Source organism: Photinus pyralis, unplaced genomic scaffold (assembly GCF_008802855.1).
Source record: "Photinus pyralis isolate 1611_PpyrPB1 unplaced genomic scaffold, Ppyr1.3 Ppyr1.4_LG1, whole genome shotgun sequence".
Classification (NCBI taxonomy): Eukaryota; Metazoa; Arthropoda; class Insecta; order Coleoptera; family Lampyridae; genus Photinus; species Photinus pyralis.
Genome location: NW_022170249.1, coordinates 4,574,627 through 4,590,993, shown reverse-complemented (window position 1 = coordinate 4,590,993; position 16,367 = coordinate 4,574,627). Strand labels below are relative to the sequence as shown.

Here is a 16,367-nt window from a genome sequence, read left to right as displayed (position 1 = left end):
TCTTAGTCATCTTATAAATATTATGATGATGCCATTCCTTGGAAGTTTCGATAAAGTGAGCTACTATTTAGAATCTATCTAATTTTATCTCTCAACTTTTTCGTTACAACTCGCAAACAAATTGATTTAAGGGTAGTTAATATGATATTAAGAATCTTGACCAGCAATTTTATTTTTCGTGTGGCCTTCAATTTGAAATTCAAACACGAAAACGAACTTTGATTTGTGTCGATATTAATTAATTTCGAATACGGTTCTGCCCTCTTCTACCAGTTGCCATTTTAACGGACATAGACAACTTCAGTATTTGTATCGAAGTTATAATATCTCGAAATTTATTATCTTTGGGTTGTTCTCAGTGACCATTCAGCATATTTCCTTGATTTATTTCAGGGTTTTAGTTTTATGACTGTGTTTTTTTGCAATTTCATCATTTATGTCTTTATTCGGTTCCCCTTTTCTTCTTTAATTTGATTTCCTACAATTTAATTGATGCGTCATATATACCCGTATTTTAATTATAACAGTACAGTTAGCTAATCTTGTGTACCTATACTTTGTAAAGCACCAGTTTTTTTCTAAATGTTTACCTCGGCTTAATTGAATACATATACGGACATCCTATTGTATTAAAGAATGTTTTACATTCATAAAATTAATAACTAATTTTCGTCGGTATTTCAACGAAAAAGTAGAAAAAGTAATTAAGGCTTTTAAGCTTGTAATTAATAGTAAATTTGGGATCAATAATCTGAAAGTTTATTGTATGGAAAATGTTAATTAGGTGAGCAATTTTCTCTCGAAAATTATATTTATCATTTTGCAGCATAATCGTTGCGTTTTTTAAGCTAACCACTCTCTATCCTATTCGTTAAAACATAAAAATTCATGAAATTCACTTCTTGGAAATTGAGGCAATGCGTTTGGTCGTCTTTCCAACGAAATTTCTGTATAAATAGCGAGATCGACATGATTTTCTTTGAAATTTTGAGAGATTTATGTAACGCGCCCGAACTATCAACAGTGAAACTATGAACTATGCCCGTGAAATAAAAAAAATAGAAACTAATGTTTGTTTTTGTTCTATAGTATGGATCGGACGAATTCGCACATGATTCACCTCGTTACGCATCACCGACGGGGGGGACCAACTACTACTTAGGACCCGATGGAGCGGGCGATTGGCCCACCTCGTATGCGCCACCTTATCAAACATATGATTCATATGGACTCACACTTGAGACTGAAAATCAAGGATTACCTCCTATGTCATCGTTTAGAGCGAATGGTGCACCACCTCCCACAGTACCAGGAGCAAATAGTGCCGCCTTTATTCCGGGGCCCCATCCGCATGCTCATCCTCACTCGGATACTGTTAGTAAAGGTTTAGGAACAGTACGTATTATCTTAAAATGTCTGTTATTAATGTAACTTAAATTGAAAATTTCAGATTTATCCAATAACTGGCGAACAGGCCAGTGCAAGTAGTTACAGTTCAGCACCTTCGACTCCCGTCAGTTCGCCCCCACCACTTGCGCCCGGAGGATGGATAGGAAATCACAATACTCCTCATTCGCCACATTATACACAAGCAGTTACAATGGTAAATATAGCCTTACATCTCATTTTGAAGTTAATGCTTTTGGGGAATTGGAATAAAAGATGTGTGTTATTTGAATGTAAATACTTACCAACACAAGTGAGGTTCACGGCATACCTTAGGTATTTTGATCCAAATTTTATTTTTGCACTTAGAATTTTATTGTCAGTCAAAGAGTATCCTTGCTTTTTCTCGACTATACAACCGGTTTACTCCTACAAACCAAGGACAATATGAACAAAGTTGAATAAAAAATACTAACCCACTGGCAATGATATGTAGATAGAATCACCTATAAATATAGAAAATAGTTCTGCAAATGGTTCACAAATCTGGCACCTGCGCCTAATAAGAAAAAGAGGTGGGGGCAGAAATCAGAACGATTATCGGAAAAAAATTACGTTATGAATGAAATAAAAACAGTTAGTTGGATCGGATAGCATTAAAAATCATAAAAATATTTCAGTGTTGGCGGCAATTGTGAACTTTTGGATTTGGATACTGTATATGTCACTGATTAAAAAAAGCCCCAGACGGCCTCTCCGACCCCAGTAATGACGTAATCGAGGACGTCATCTAAATAGGAACAAAAAAACTGATTTTAAGCATATAGATATCCAATTAAAGTTTTAGTGAAGTTTTTTTGTAAAAAAAATACACCCTTACCCCCCGCCCTCCCCCTCCCAAAAAAACAAAAGTTTGGTGTAAAAAGTATAACATTTTAATGAAAAAAAGTGTTTTCATTTGAAACAGAAAACAAATTCAATTACTAATTCTCAGAACAATGTCCTTCACATGCGCACAATTGTGTACAGTTGTACACTGAAGACCATTTTTGACGCACTTGCACACAGTACACCTCTGTTTGTAGCTACAGGCAATTAGTTCTTCACAACTTTTTGCTATATCTGGTAGAGTAAACCACAAGGGCCGAAACCCGTCATTAGCTTTTTCCCATCCCCATAGGGAGAAGGGGATTGATAGTTTTTTCCAGACAGTTTTTCCATATAAGAGCTTGAAGGGTGGCTCGCTTGATATGCTGAAGTAAAGCATTTTCCGTTGGAGATATATTCTCAATTGCTCTACTCTTTTTAATAAAAAGGAATCGTCTACACTTCACTGTGTTTAAGGGAGTTGTTGCATCATACAAAACAATCACAAATCTTTGCACGGTACTTATCATATCCTCATCTGGGCGTCTTCCCATTAGCAGCAGCTCAAAACGGAAGATATGACATCCATACCTTCCAAGCTCTTTTCTTGCCTACTTCACAAAGTGATGAGTATCGCAGCCCGTTACTGAATGAAATATAGGCAAATAACTACAGATCTCTTGAGATAAATGAGAACAGAGCTCGAGGATACCGTTTAACCTACCATTTTTTTCAGTTCCAAAATCAATCCAAAGTTGTTGAATATTTTCAAAATTTGAAAAGGCAGATACTACAATTGCTACATCATCTGAGTCTACTGTCCGAATGCATACAGATTCGTGGCCATTGTCAGCTGCATGCTTAGCGTGAAGGAGAAGGCGTCCGTCCGCTTCTTCATGCCATGAGGGTGTTATAGCCGATAAATCCAACTCTTCTGAAGATGATATTACTCTTTCTTCAAGCGTACAGACTAATGTTTTGCCTTGAAAATGCTCTCTTACTACTATGAGCACTAAAAAGCTCAATTTCACCCCACAGTCAGGATCCAAAACACAACTCGCAACCAAAATAGGCTAATGTCAACAATAACAATTGTCATTGGTCGGCTCACTTTGGAAGCAGCTAAACGGCATGGATTTTATTAGAATCTTCAAATATCTAATATTGATTTTTACTAAAAATATGGTCCTTTACAAAGTTAGTCTATGTCTATGCATCAGTGGCGGATCTAGACATATTTTTCGGGGGGGGGGGGGGGCAGTGCTTTTGTGGATTTTCAAAATTAAAAAATAAACGCTAAGTTGATTTTTTTTATTTATAGAGAGTTCATGCGCGAAAATTGTACGCCGCTTTGGGGTAAAAAGTTGTCCATGCCAAACCCCCAATCGGGGAAAATGATGTAAATTTTTATATGGACGGGGGGTTCACCGGCCCCCTGTGACTCCCCCCTAGATCCGCGCCTGCTATGCATAGTTTTTTTGATCTTTCATTTGATGACGTCACTACTGGTGGTAAGAGGTTCTGAATTTTGGGGTCTGGGGCGATTTTTGATCTTTGGTATATGCAGAAACTATATCAGCAAAAGGCATGTTCGCCGCCAGCACTGAAATATTTTTATGCTATCCGATCCCACTAAGTAGAGAAACAAGATAACTTCAAAAAAGAAAGAATGCACAGTCACATTTTAAATACTTGCTTCCATTGAGAAATGTGGGAAAATTCGTCGTTATTTACTTAAAAATCTTTAATTACCAGAATGAATACAGTGTGTGACATTTTTACAAAGCACCTAAGAAAGTGAGAATACAAAGGTAAAACAAAATTGCAATGAATAGAACAAGATGTGTTAACAAGAAAAAAACATTGAAATAGCAATAACAATTTGAATATCGTTATAAAAAAATCAAAATAAAACATTTCAAAGGATTTACAGCAGAATATTTCCATTAACTATACTCACAATCAGACGAACTTTTCAGCTTGTGTGTTAAAGTAGTAGTGCATATCAATCATGTGGGCAGCTGTAACTCAACTGTGAGTGCTACCATGTGCGCAGTGCAGTGGTAGACTGCGCCAGAAGCACAAAAGGATTAAACTGGAATGGAGAATTACTCACATTTTAACGTTGTAGGAGAGAGGAAATAAGGTTATTCAATGTAGTCGTTTCTTTTCACTCTTATTTAGCAAATTATAATTTTTATATTGGTAGTTTGTCTTTTGTTTGTTAATTTTGTGTTTGCATGGTGTTTTTGTTTTTGTTTGTGAAGCCCGCTCCCGAAGCACAACGGTTAGACGATGCCATTGGATTCCTAAGAGACCATGCCGAAGTCAATGTAAGTCTTTTTTTGTGTCTTGACGTGTTATTAATATTCTAGAAAACTTACAAAAATGTAGTTTATATGTAACTATCATTTACCTTCATCTAAATTGACTAAAAGTTAATTGTTGTAACATCGATTAAGAAAACCAAAAAATTTGAAAAACACTGGAACTCTGGACATCTTTCGAAGTAAAACAATCCACTACAAACACAAAAAAAACTGCAAAAAATGTAGCTAGCTACTCACACGATATCTCAAAAAAGCTTTGACATACTCGTATAAAGCTTTAATTTAGTACACAGATGGATCGTGATTAATCTGGGCTTTGTGCGGCAGCACTTGTGCTATTGGGACCATTTACAAAATTGTACTTTCATTTAGCTAACTATTGGAAATTCCTTTTTATTTTTTTTTCTCAATTACGGTAACAAATACGAGAAAATTACAAGACCAAACAGTTTCTAAACAAAACAGGAATGAAATTCTTTATTCACAATCTACAAGTGGCGCGCCGAAAATAGTTCAGGGGTAGAAAATGGAACATGATCCCTGAAAAAACATGTTGTAGATTTCCACTACCATACATGACCAATGATGTCAGCGTAACATATTTAAAATTTGAGCGAGAAAACTGAAAAAATGGTGAAATTTTATCACCCTGTAGATGTAAGGAAGCGTTTTTAAGAACTTTTAATCATAAATTAAGCCAAAGGATGAGCCTCTTCTGGTATTTACATCATATTTAGGAACACCCTGTATAATATATGTTTGGAGGATCTCCTCCAAACTTATGATCTCCACAGGACTTTTTGCCTTCGAAGAACAATCCCCAAGTTTTTCACTAATTGTTTAAAATTCCTTTGTGGCTGGTAGACCTGGTTGGTCGTATGAGATGTATTCAGATCCAAGCATTATCTCCTTCCTGCTCCCATCTGCCCGTACTGCCACAGACTCATTAGGCTCCTGCGCCAAAAGTTCAAGATATTTAGTTCATTATTTTGCATTCGGTAGCTTATAATAGCTCTGGCACCTCAACCAAGATAAATCTTGACGATTAAAGTGCGCATGCGCAAACTGCGAAATGTCATCTTTCTTATTTATGGAGATATGTTTTGAAATGTTAACCACAGCTCCTTCTAGTAAAGACAAACATATCGCATATTGTAAAAATCAGATGTGCGCATGCGCAAATTGCGCAATGTCAGCTTTTTTATTTATAGAGATATTTTTTTCAAAATTTCGACCAAAGATTCTTTTAGTAAAGACAAACATAATTGTATATTTTAAACTTCATGTGTGTGCATGCACACTGCACAGATTGCGCAATGATAAGTTTGTTATTTATTTATTTATTTTGCCTTTATTTTTGAGTGGGCGGGGTTTCAGCCAAGGCTGCTCTACCAACCCAACCCACTATACATTTACAAATATCCATGCCCGAACCCGGATTCGAACCAGGGACCCTAGCACCACAATCCAGCTTCAACTGAACTGCGCCACACGGGCCGGATTTATTTTATATTTATGCCATGACCTATTTTCCTTTGCACACATTAATAGCTCGATACATGGCCTTTCGGGAAGTACTGATCTAGTCATGGAAAATGCGCTATTACTCGCCTTAAGGCGAAAACATTTTTTCATTTTTTAACCTCTTGAGGAGTACTACCTCCAGTATCGCTTAGACGTCTTGGACGTTCTTTTTGAGGTGATCGTTGTGGTGGGAGGTAGCTTAACACTGCTCTTCCTATCTTGCTGCTTTTTGATCAGCTTTAACTACCAGCTTTGAGCCACGGATAACTTTCGTCGTGTTCTGGCTCATTTACATACTGGATACATGCTGTTAAAATGTGGAAAAAACGCAGTGTAAGCATCACCTGAACGAAAATGTAGAGTTGGATGATATTTTATATTTGGAGGAGAAATTCATTGAAGAAAATGGTAGGAACAGAGTTCGGAATTTTGTTTAGTTAGTAGACAGAACGCGCGTGCGCAGGTGTGCGGATGGTATCTGTGCTATCCACAGCAAATTTTTTACGGTGATTACAATGGTGAAAACAGATAAACAATTGATAGTCGCATTCTCAAAATATCGACAAAATCGCATTTTTTCTAATAGAATACCCCGTATATGATATATTCCCTAGGTAGAGATTTACATTGGGTGCGTTCAGCCGGGCAACTGCTGTCGTTTGGTGTCCGCTATTTTTTCTCAGCGGAAATACTCTTTCCGCGTTGGCGCTGAAAACAGCGCTGAATAAGGCAGAACTTAGAATTTAGAAAAATGTGATATAATGGAATATTGCATCATGTTCCATTTCTTGATATTTTGAGAATGTGACTATCAATTGTTTTTCAGTGTAAAAAAAACACACTAGTTCTCTAATTTAACCGACCTTGTATCTTTTATAATTATCAAGTTATTGCCTCCTTAGGTTTGAAGACCCTATAGAGCGGCTCTATAGATAAGAGAAATACATATCTATAAGAGCCAATGGAATGGGACTATTGTCACTCTAAGGCCCAGTTGTACAATGTCAGTTTAAACTTCAGATTAGTTTAACTGACAGATTTCAGAAACACGATTGATTAACTTGTGAAATATTAGCCACTCAAATCCTTTAATCCACAATAATTTACCTATAAACTGAAGTTTAAACTAACATTGTACAGCTGGGCCTTAATTATGTTCCTAGGAGTAAACATGAAAGTAGCCATGCAGTTGAATTACCTTATGATAGTCCCTTTTTTAATTTATTATTAATTAAATATCAAGATCACTCTCAACTCTAAATTTACCATCTATTCTCTCTATAACTTGTGGGCCCAGTTTTGTATTAACCACGTACAGGAACATTTTATATAAAAATAAAGACAGTAACTCCTTAGTCGATGGTACAACATTTATAATCTTATTCAATTTAGCGGCAGTTTAATTTTCACACTATTTGCAGCACGATTTGTTTTTAGGGAACACGAATGGAAGAAAGACTGGATGATGCTATTAATGTACTTCGTAATCACGCTGAATCTCAAATAGGTTTAGGTCAGCTACCGCCAAGTTTAGGTCCACCTCAAGTCACGACGTTGGGATATACGTCGTCACCTCCCGAATCGCCATTTCCGGAACCTGTAAAAGCGGAAAGAGCGACACATAATAGTAGTAGGTTGCTGAAACTGAATGTGCACTTATTTCGTTAACAATAAAATTGTTGCAGAAAAACGCAAAGAGCCTCCCGATAGTGATACAAAGCCTTCTAGTTCTATAGACAGTGTAATAGCTCAACCTAATTCAACTAGCGCAGCAACAGTTACAAAGACAACAAAACGGACGAGGAGGTAGTAAGTACCGATTTTCGGTTTTAAAATATTTGTATTTGCAATAATATGGTGTAACTAACCATTTGTGTGACCATTTTCATACTTGGCATGAATTAGAGATGTGTGTTAATGTACTTGTGTGTAGTTTTAATAATGCCATTTTTTTATCATTTGAATGACTATAAACTAGGAGTATATTGAAAAAACAGGCAAATTTAGTAGAAAGTGATTTTGAAGGTGACTGCTGTCAATATACATTGATGCATTTGGGCAAGTTGGGTTCATAGCTCTCCGTTCATCCGTTGCGTTGATCTGTCAAACGAATAGTTCAATTTGTTAAGGTTAATCGCAATCCGTCTATATCGTACCTTTACAAGGTATAACCATAACCTAAATTTAAATTTGATCTGTACCCACCGTGATCTTCAGTGTAGAAACTACTACCAGATTATCACTGTGAAGAACATAATGGACGAACACTGTTAAATTTGCTCTTAAACGTCAACAATATAACAAACTTAACCTTACTCGTGTTAAAAAAACGGACCAACGGAAACGTAAATGTTCAACTTCAACCAACTTTTCCGTTGTAAATAGACAACGTACGATTTAAAAATTTACTGTGTTCTGATGGGCCAACAGACAAACGGAAACGTATGAACGGAGAGCTATGAACCCACCTTGGCAATGGCAGATATTGCAATTCTTATCTGAAATGCACCTAATTAGGACCGACAAGAAATTCAAATTCCAACTTTTTAGGGACAAATGTAACAAATGTTTTGGATTGTTTTTGTCGAGATTTCCAATTTTTATCGCCAAATTACCCAAATCCAAATAAAGCGACAAAATATCCAAATTTCCAACTTTTTTTTAACAAAAAAAAACAAATTTTTGGTAAACATATTGAAAAAGTTCCGAAAGTTTTTAGCAAGATCATGTTTTAGCACCCTCAGAAAGCTGAGAAACTACTAACGGTTTGTTAAAATTCTTTTTTTCAATTTTTTGGTCATAACTTCGCTATTTGTAGAGCTACAAGAAACTTTGAATGGGAAAATTACTCAGCATAACTTTCGATTTAAGCAACTTTGTATATGATACGGTTTACGAGATCCCCATAGTGAAAAAAAAAACTCGTCGTGTATACTAGGTATGTTAACAGTTCGAGGAACTGTGAAAACTTGAACACTTATTGTCACACATCTCTAATTCAACCAAAATCTGCTATCACAAACATCAAGAGCTAACAATCAACTATAATCATTGTTCACCTTTAAGTGAAAATTAATTAAACTCATATTTTTAATGATGAAATTTCGATTATTAACTCAGTTCATTATAATCTACAGCCTTTCAAATTTCTTATTTTACATAGAGCAACTAATGTGGTAGATTGATATTAAAATCCCGTTGGTTTTTGATGTTTGTTACATTGGCACCCATTGCAGTAAACTGCATATGTACCTATATCTCCATGCTGTGTTCAAAAAATCATAGATTTCTTTGTGGGGGTTTCTTGGTGAATTGTATTTAAATTAAACTATTAAGATGTTTGATAAACTGCTAATTTGTGCTGTAACAAAAATTAATTGTTTAGCGATGCTGATGATGATGAAACTGATGATCCAAGCAACAAGGCCGTGCGCGAGAAAGAGCGCAGACAGGCTAACAACATACGTGAACGGTATGTAGTAGCACGCAACTTTACACAATTTTTCAATAACATTCCATTATCCGCCTTTCTTTTCATTTTCCAAAGTGTCCATTTCGAGTACTAATCATTTAGTGAGTAACAACCAGAATTCCCCTGGGTCACTTTCCCATCCTACACCAGGGCTCATGTTCAGAAATACAAATGTTACGCAAACTGAGACTTGTAGCTGTTTTGCATAACATTTTATTGTGAATTGGCCAGCATGTGTAGAAATGTACTTAGCCGTGTAAAAATCTTATTTATTTAATGCACAACATTATGATGATACACTTTGAATATGGGCCTTCATATACAATATGAATGCGTGTTACTATGTACCATAACAATTCTATACGTTTTTTTGTGACAATGGTGGTTTATCAAACTTGGACTTGACTAGAAAGGTTTTTCATTACTTTTTATGTTCAAGTGGGGACGAAGAGGACAGTGAATTGGATCCGGATGTTAAAATTCAAAGAGAAAGGGAGAGAAGGCAGGCAAATAATGCTAGAGAAAGGTGCGCCTTAGCCTTAGTTATATATTAACGTTCATCATTCAGTGTATCTTGGCCTGTATTCATGTGTGCTCACTTTCGGAAACACATGTCATACTATAATGTGCTTTACTACATCTACTAACACTAATGCATTATAATTTTTTTTATTGACGATTAGTATTGCACATTTTTTTGTACTTACGCCTTTGTATAGTTTCCTGCTGGCCAACTAATTAGAATGGCAATTTGTAAAATCACAGAAGTGTAATTACTTACAGAAGTATTAATTTTCAAGATTTCTAAACCGATGCATTGATCAAAAGGTAGATTTTCTGTTTGTAATTATGATTTTGTGAATATTACTATTTCGCCAATTTCTAATGAAGTATGTCTACTTCTTTTTAGGATACGTATTCGTGATATAAATGAAGCACTTAAAGAATTAGGTCGTATGTGTATGGCACATTTAAAAACGGATAAACCACAGACCAAATTGGGTATTCTTAATATGGCAGTTGAAGTAATTATGACATTAGAACAACAAGTTAGAGGTAAGTTAAGCTTTCAATGTTCGCATCACTCTTAAAATTAAATTCATTTACGCTTTTTGTATAGCAACAGTATCGCTTCTTCCTTATTGTTTTCTTGGAATAACGCAATGAACAGTGAGAACCTGAGAACAATAATACAAATATGTTGTAAATGATATTGTTAGATGTCATAGTAAAAACTGTTTGAAAGTCTACTATTAAAAAAACATCTCACTCAAAAGAGCAAGTTATGGAAATTTGATGCTAGAATATAAGACCATACGACAAAACCAATTACTAATGCTGAATACTCCATGCAGTCTGTTGACATGAACACTATGAACAGTATTTAGTAGTGTAGGGGTGTGTATGTGTGTGAGATTCATGAATACGCATTGCTGAAAAGCAGTTACTTAGTGCAAAACAGGAGAGTGCTACAGAGTCTTAGAGAAAGGATCCTCCCTGATGTCCCAGAATGGAGTTAAGTGCACAGTAGCGTATTGTGTATGTGAGGGTACGGCAGTGTAGCCTTTAAGCACTAAATCCTCTAAGGATTTTTGTACTACCCTTACTCGTTTTAGAGTAGTTTTAGCCGATTGAAGAAGCTATGAGCTCTGAATTCTCCTATCTCGTGTGTTTTCAGCTTGTCCCCACCGAGGTCATTTACCCTTTGCCCGCTAGCAACCTCGCATCCACATACGGGCGTCTCATCTGCCTGTCCACAGTCTGCATGTGGCTTCCACTGCTTCGCCAATATTATGTAAATGGTGTTGAAGCGGTATATGGCCTGTGACCAGCCTTGTAATGGACTGTAGGTCTTTCCTGTTGAGGACTGAAGCTTCCGTGACGTTTTGTAACGTGGCCTTGATGAATAATTTTGCCTGTCGTCCTGGTACCATCTGCCAGTGATGAGTCCTATTCTTCTTGCTTGGCATTTGCCTTCATGTTACCCCCAAATATCCTGGCATCCACCATAGTGTGATACGGTTGCCAGTTGCTAATTAATTTAGATTGCAGATGCACTTCTAGACTAGTTTGAAGTCAGATACGGGCTACTAACGCCTTTAGTGCAGCTTGACTGTGAGGATGTCTGTTTTTGCCCCCTTCTTTCTAGGTTTAATAGTAGACTCCTAGATTGTACTTTATCGGCTTTGTGTCTCGATGAGGATTCTGCCACCTCTTTAATACAATCCTCAAGAATTTCTAGGTGTCCTACTAATTTCCCCAGTTTGAAACTCTTGGTTCGGTGCAATCCTATAGCGCTTCCCATCACTTGCTTCTACACATTTAAGTGGAGAGGCGCATGGCCTAGCAGTGTCTCCATAGCAGCTGTGGGATAGATGCTCATGGCTCCTGTTATGGTCTAATAAGAGTATGGTCTGCTATTCTCGTGACCAAAATGTCACATGGTATGGTTGCAATAATATCAGCAGAAAAACTAAATACAAGTTGTTATAGATTTCCAACATGTTGCCTTTTCAGCGGGGATAATTGTATCTGTATCTGAGTGAATTAACCGATCGTTAATACCTAAGAAATAGGTAGATACGATACAGAGTATGTTTTGACACCCAAGATTTGTTGAGAAACCTTTTTTCATATGTTCGTGCTATGGGAGAACCACTTGAGAATCCTTCACCTGAAGATTTCAAATGCAGATTAAAATTATACAGGGTGATTCAAATTCGAGGGCCAGCTTGGGGATTTCGAGAACTGTAAGAGATAGTAGGTAGTTTAAATTTAGCAAAGTTGCGTATTTTGATGCTTAACAAAATGCAGTTTTGAAACTTAAAAAATTTCGACTACTTTCGGAGATGAATTCTCTATCAAATGACCCAAAAAGTAAAAATTACTTCCATAAGAAAAAACAAAGTTGATGATGGTCAACCGGAGATGAAACGTCGGATTTAAAATTTGAAACTAGCGTCTTGTAGAGAGAAAAAAGTGGCCATAATAATGTGTGTTTTATTTCGAAATATCTTTTTAAATATCTTCAGTAAAAAATAAAAACGATTTTGCAAAATTTTGGATATCTCTGAAAGTAGTCGGAATTTTTTAAGTTTGAAAACTGCATTTTGTTAAGCATCAAAATACGCAACTTTGCCAAATTTAAACTACCTACTATCTCTTACAGTTCCCGAAATCCCCAAGCTGGCCCTCGAATTTGAATCACCCTGTACATATTAGGAAAACATTCCGATGCCGTTTGTGTTAATCAAAAAAATACCTTCCAAACGGCCGGCGAAAGCTGCTTTGCTCAACCATTACAAAACTTGGCGGTAATTAACACTTGTTTAACGGGTCAACATTACAAGAAGGTATTGCTTAAATACCTTCATTTTGCTCAAGAATCAACGAACATTCATAAAGAAGCTTCACTTTATATGGCTTGTTACGTTGCATACAAATTAAAAACGAAATACCGATTCTTAGGATTTAGGCGAAAATTGGATTAATTTTATATCTGAAGGAAGTTAAAGAAAGCCAACAAATTTTGCAGGACGAGAACATTTACCATGATTCCAAAATTATTGAAAAAGTAATAAACTTAATGCATCGTGTGATACGACGTTGATACCTAACGACGCTTTCGAACACTTAGTTAAAGCAAAGAGTGTATAACGATATTTTTTGGAGTAAGGATCAGAATCAGGAAATTCGGAAACTAAATAAGAAAATGAGAAGCTGCGGAACTTCTGCAGAAAGATGAACAATTAGTAGCCAATGAAAAACCACAGTCTGAACTGATGTTTTGTACATATTTTACATTAAATCCTAATGATTTTCTACTTTGTTTTTGTAATACAGCACAGTTTGTTACATACAGTGATATTCATGTAGAAGTAGACATAGGGATTTCCCATAGGAATTTCCTATGTCTACATGACAAAAAGTCTCCTGAAAGACACCTAATGTTATTGAACCAAAGTAACTACCTACAACAAATGAGGATCTGCCTGTCACATTAATTAATTTGAATATTATCGCTTTGACTTCCTTATTCTAATTTCGGTTCGTGTGCAATGCATTCAACTAAAGAAAAAGTTGTTATTTCCAATTGGTATAGTGCGGATAACAATTAAAGGAGCTTAAGAGATTTATTTTCTGTGAAGCTAAAGCAACAACATTCATATTAATAATTAATATGGCAGTCAGATCTTTATTTGTTTGAAGAAGTTATTTTGGTTGCATAAAATTAGGCGTCTTTGAGGAGACTTTTTATCATGTAAAAGTAGACATAGGAATGAATATCACTGTAGATATATGCAGGTATGCTGTAGTTAAGTGTAAGCAATTTATGTTTTAAAACTTTTCACGGTAATTACTATTTTTTCGTACTTCTTCTGATGGGAGTTTTGCCGACACCAGTTCGTTTTTCAACCGCACGTCGTCACATCAACGCCAACCAACTAATGCATTATGCGCAATAGCAGACCGTACTCTTATTAGGCCATGGCTCCTGTTATACTTAAACAGGCTAGCCTTTTTATATGCTGCAGCTGTTTTTCTGCAGTTGTTTGCTCAACTTTTGGCCTCCATATTACTGTGGCATATGTGACCATGGATCTGATGATAGTTTCATACGACCATTTGGTCATTTTAGTTGTTAAGCCCTGTAGCCTTCTACAGGCCTGGGATGCCAGGGTCGCCTTTTTTTCACCTTTCCATGTTAAAGGGGGGGGTCAAAGTTCACTCCCGGGTATTTGACCTCTTTACTAAGATCGATGGTGGTGCCCCCACAGTGGTTGCCCTTATGTTGGCCTTTCCCCTTCTGGTAAAAGGCACCACCGTTTTGAGCAGATTAATGCTTGGTTTTTTTTTGTATGTTAAACTATGTATGGGTGTGATTGTCGATTTTCCTTTTTCAAAAGAATGTTGGGGGTGAAGCAGATGTTTTGTTAGTACCTTACTTTTCAGGAATCAGTCTGAGATGGGTTTGAAAGTCATTAGGACCCATTCTACCCTTTCCTGTGTAAAGATTCTTGAGGTTTCTTTATTTGTTGAAGCCTTTACTTCTTGAGAGCCTGGAAAGTGAGTGCTCATGAGAAGCTCTAGTGTTTCCTTGGCGCCCACTGTGTATTTCCTTCAGGATTCTTAAGAGTCCCTATTCTTTTTGTAGACGCAATGGTGTTGCGATCGAGTCGAACCCTTCACAGAACGTTCTTATCACGTACACTTCCCATGTTTTGTCGAAAATAGTTTGACTTAGTTTAATAGCCTTTTGATTAGCACGATGTTTATCTAGTTCCTCACCCCGCCAGGGAACGTTCCTTGTATTAAGTAGAAGTCTTTGTAGGTCACTTGTGGCTACTTCCAGTTCCACTTTCGTGTCTACGTTTTGGGTGATCTCATCAACTTCAGACCTCATGCACTTCTCGTAGGAACACCAGTTTGTCAGTTGTAGGACCTTGATTGTAATTGACGGTATGCATGGTGTCTTTATCTCGAATCTTACATGCTTATAGGCCGAGAGTGAAGTTTCATCCGGTATATGCCAATTAGTTATGTTTGCCCCAATTATCGGAGTCGATGAAATAATATCCTGCTGTCTAATTTTATTGGCAAAGGTGACTTTTTGCTCCTGTTCGCTATTTTAAGTGAGGTTGAATTGGTGTACTCAATCAGCAATACACCCCTCTTGTTTGTGTCTGTGCTGCCCCATGCTATGTGGTGCGCATTTGCATCACATCTCATGACTAGGTTGATATTCCTCCCCTTACAGTATTCCACCAGAGTCTGCTTCTTCTGTGGGTATCCTCGCCGAGTCTTCCGGGGAGTAGGCCGAGGCCACTATGGCCCTTTTCCCACCTCCGAAGGTTACTGTGGGGATTTCTACTGCAACCAGGTCCCTGGAAATAAAGTCGATTAATGGTATGAAGCTTACCTGGAATTTAAGGAGCATTGCTGTCCTCAGTGCTTAATCTCCCTTACTGTAACTATAACTTACCATGGTTTATGGCTAGCTTTCTCATTAAGCCCCCATAGACTGAGCTCTTATTTGACCGCAATCGCCACCTTGCTATGTGGGAGGTTTGGCTGTAGGAAGGCGATTTTGTGGACTATGATTTTTCCCGGCTGACCCCCTAGACACATCGGCTCCCTGGGCGTGGACGACTGGCGTTCGCTAGTTGGGGAGCCTGCGCCTTCAGTGGGTTGTTCCGTTTGGTCTGTTTGTCTCTTTTCCTCGTTTTGCCACTGATGCTGGCTTTTGGGCTTTGGATGCCTGGCCTTCCTCTACTTATTCTCTCTGGTGCTCCCTTGGAAGTGGCGCTACAAGCCTTAGGCTTGATTGCCACTTTTCCAAACCTCAAGCTGGCTCTTAGGCCTCTCTGTCCCAGGCATCTCAGTGAGGGTTGGTCCACTGTCATTAAATGGATAAGGGCACCTTCCTGCTCTGTACTGTGGCGAACATAAATTCTTGTACTTACCATTTCCTGTACAAGAGACCATTTGCTGTATGACACTACATTTTTTCTTGTATCAGAAACGATACTAGAAAAGGTACAAGAAAATGCATAGTGTCATACAGCCCTTTACAGTCGAAAAGAGACTTAACATTTAGAATGTAGGTTCCTTTGAAGGCATTTTAAGGTGTGCTCCAAAAGAACTTCCAGAAGTTCCCACGGGAATGGGGTACAGGATTTCCCAAAGGCTGTACGAAGTTTGTCGGAAGGTGTGGCAAGACTGGCTGCTACATTGCCAGAACTGAGTAGACCGTTTACTGTAAATACAACATAATAATTTAATTTTCG

At 37.2% G+C, this 16,367-nt stretch overlaps 1 protein-coding gene across 8 annotated transcripts in view; it reads left to right on the top strand.

Moving 5' to 3' along the window:
• The window catches only part of LOC116160655 (transcription factor 12), a 92,061-nt gene that overhangs the window by 70,018 nt on the left and 5,676 nt on the right, over nucleotides 1-16,367 (top strand). For 2 of the 8 annotated variants that reach the window (XM_031473906.1, XM_031473913.1), the window contains 8 exons: nucleotides 1,090-1,395; nucleotides 1,451-1,603; nucleotides 4,521-4,586; nucleotides 7,545-7,737; nucleotides 7,793-7,916; nucleotides 9,493-9,579; nucleotides 10,019-10,105; nucleotides 10,490-10,635. In XM_031473906.1, coding sequence (XP_031329766.1) covers nucleotides 1,090-1,395; nucleotides 1,451-1,603; nucleotides 4,521-4,586; nucleotides 7,545-7,737; nucleotides 7,793-7,916; nucleotides 9,493-9,579; nucleotides 10,019-10,105; nucleotides 10,490-10,635 — 1,162 coding nt within the window. The remainder of the gene's footprint in view (nucleotides 1-1,089; nucleotides 1,396-1,450; nucleotides 1,604-4,520; nucleotides 4,587-7,544; nucleotides 7,738-7,792; nucleotides 7,917-9,492; nucleotides 9,580-10,018; nucleotides 10,106-10,489; nucleotides 10,636-16,367) is intronic. The other 6 variants (XM_031473907.1, XM_031473908.1, XM_031473912.1 and 3 more) reach the window with 6 other exon arrangements.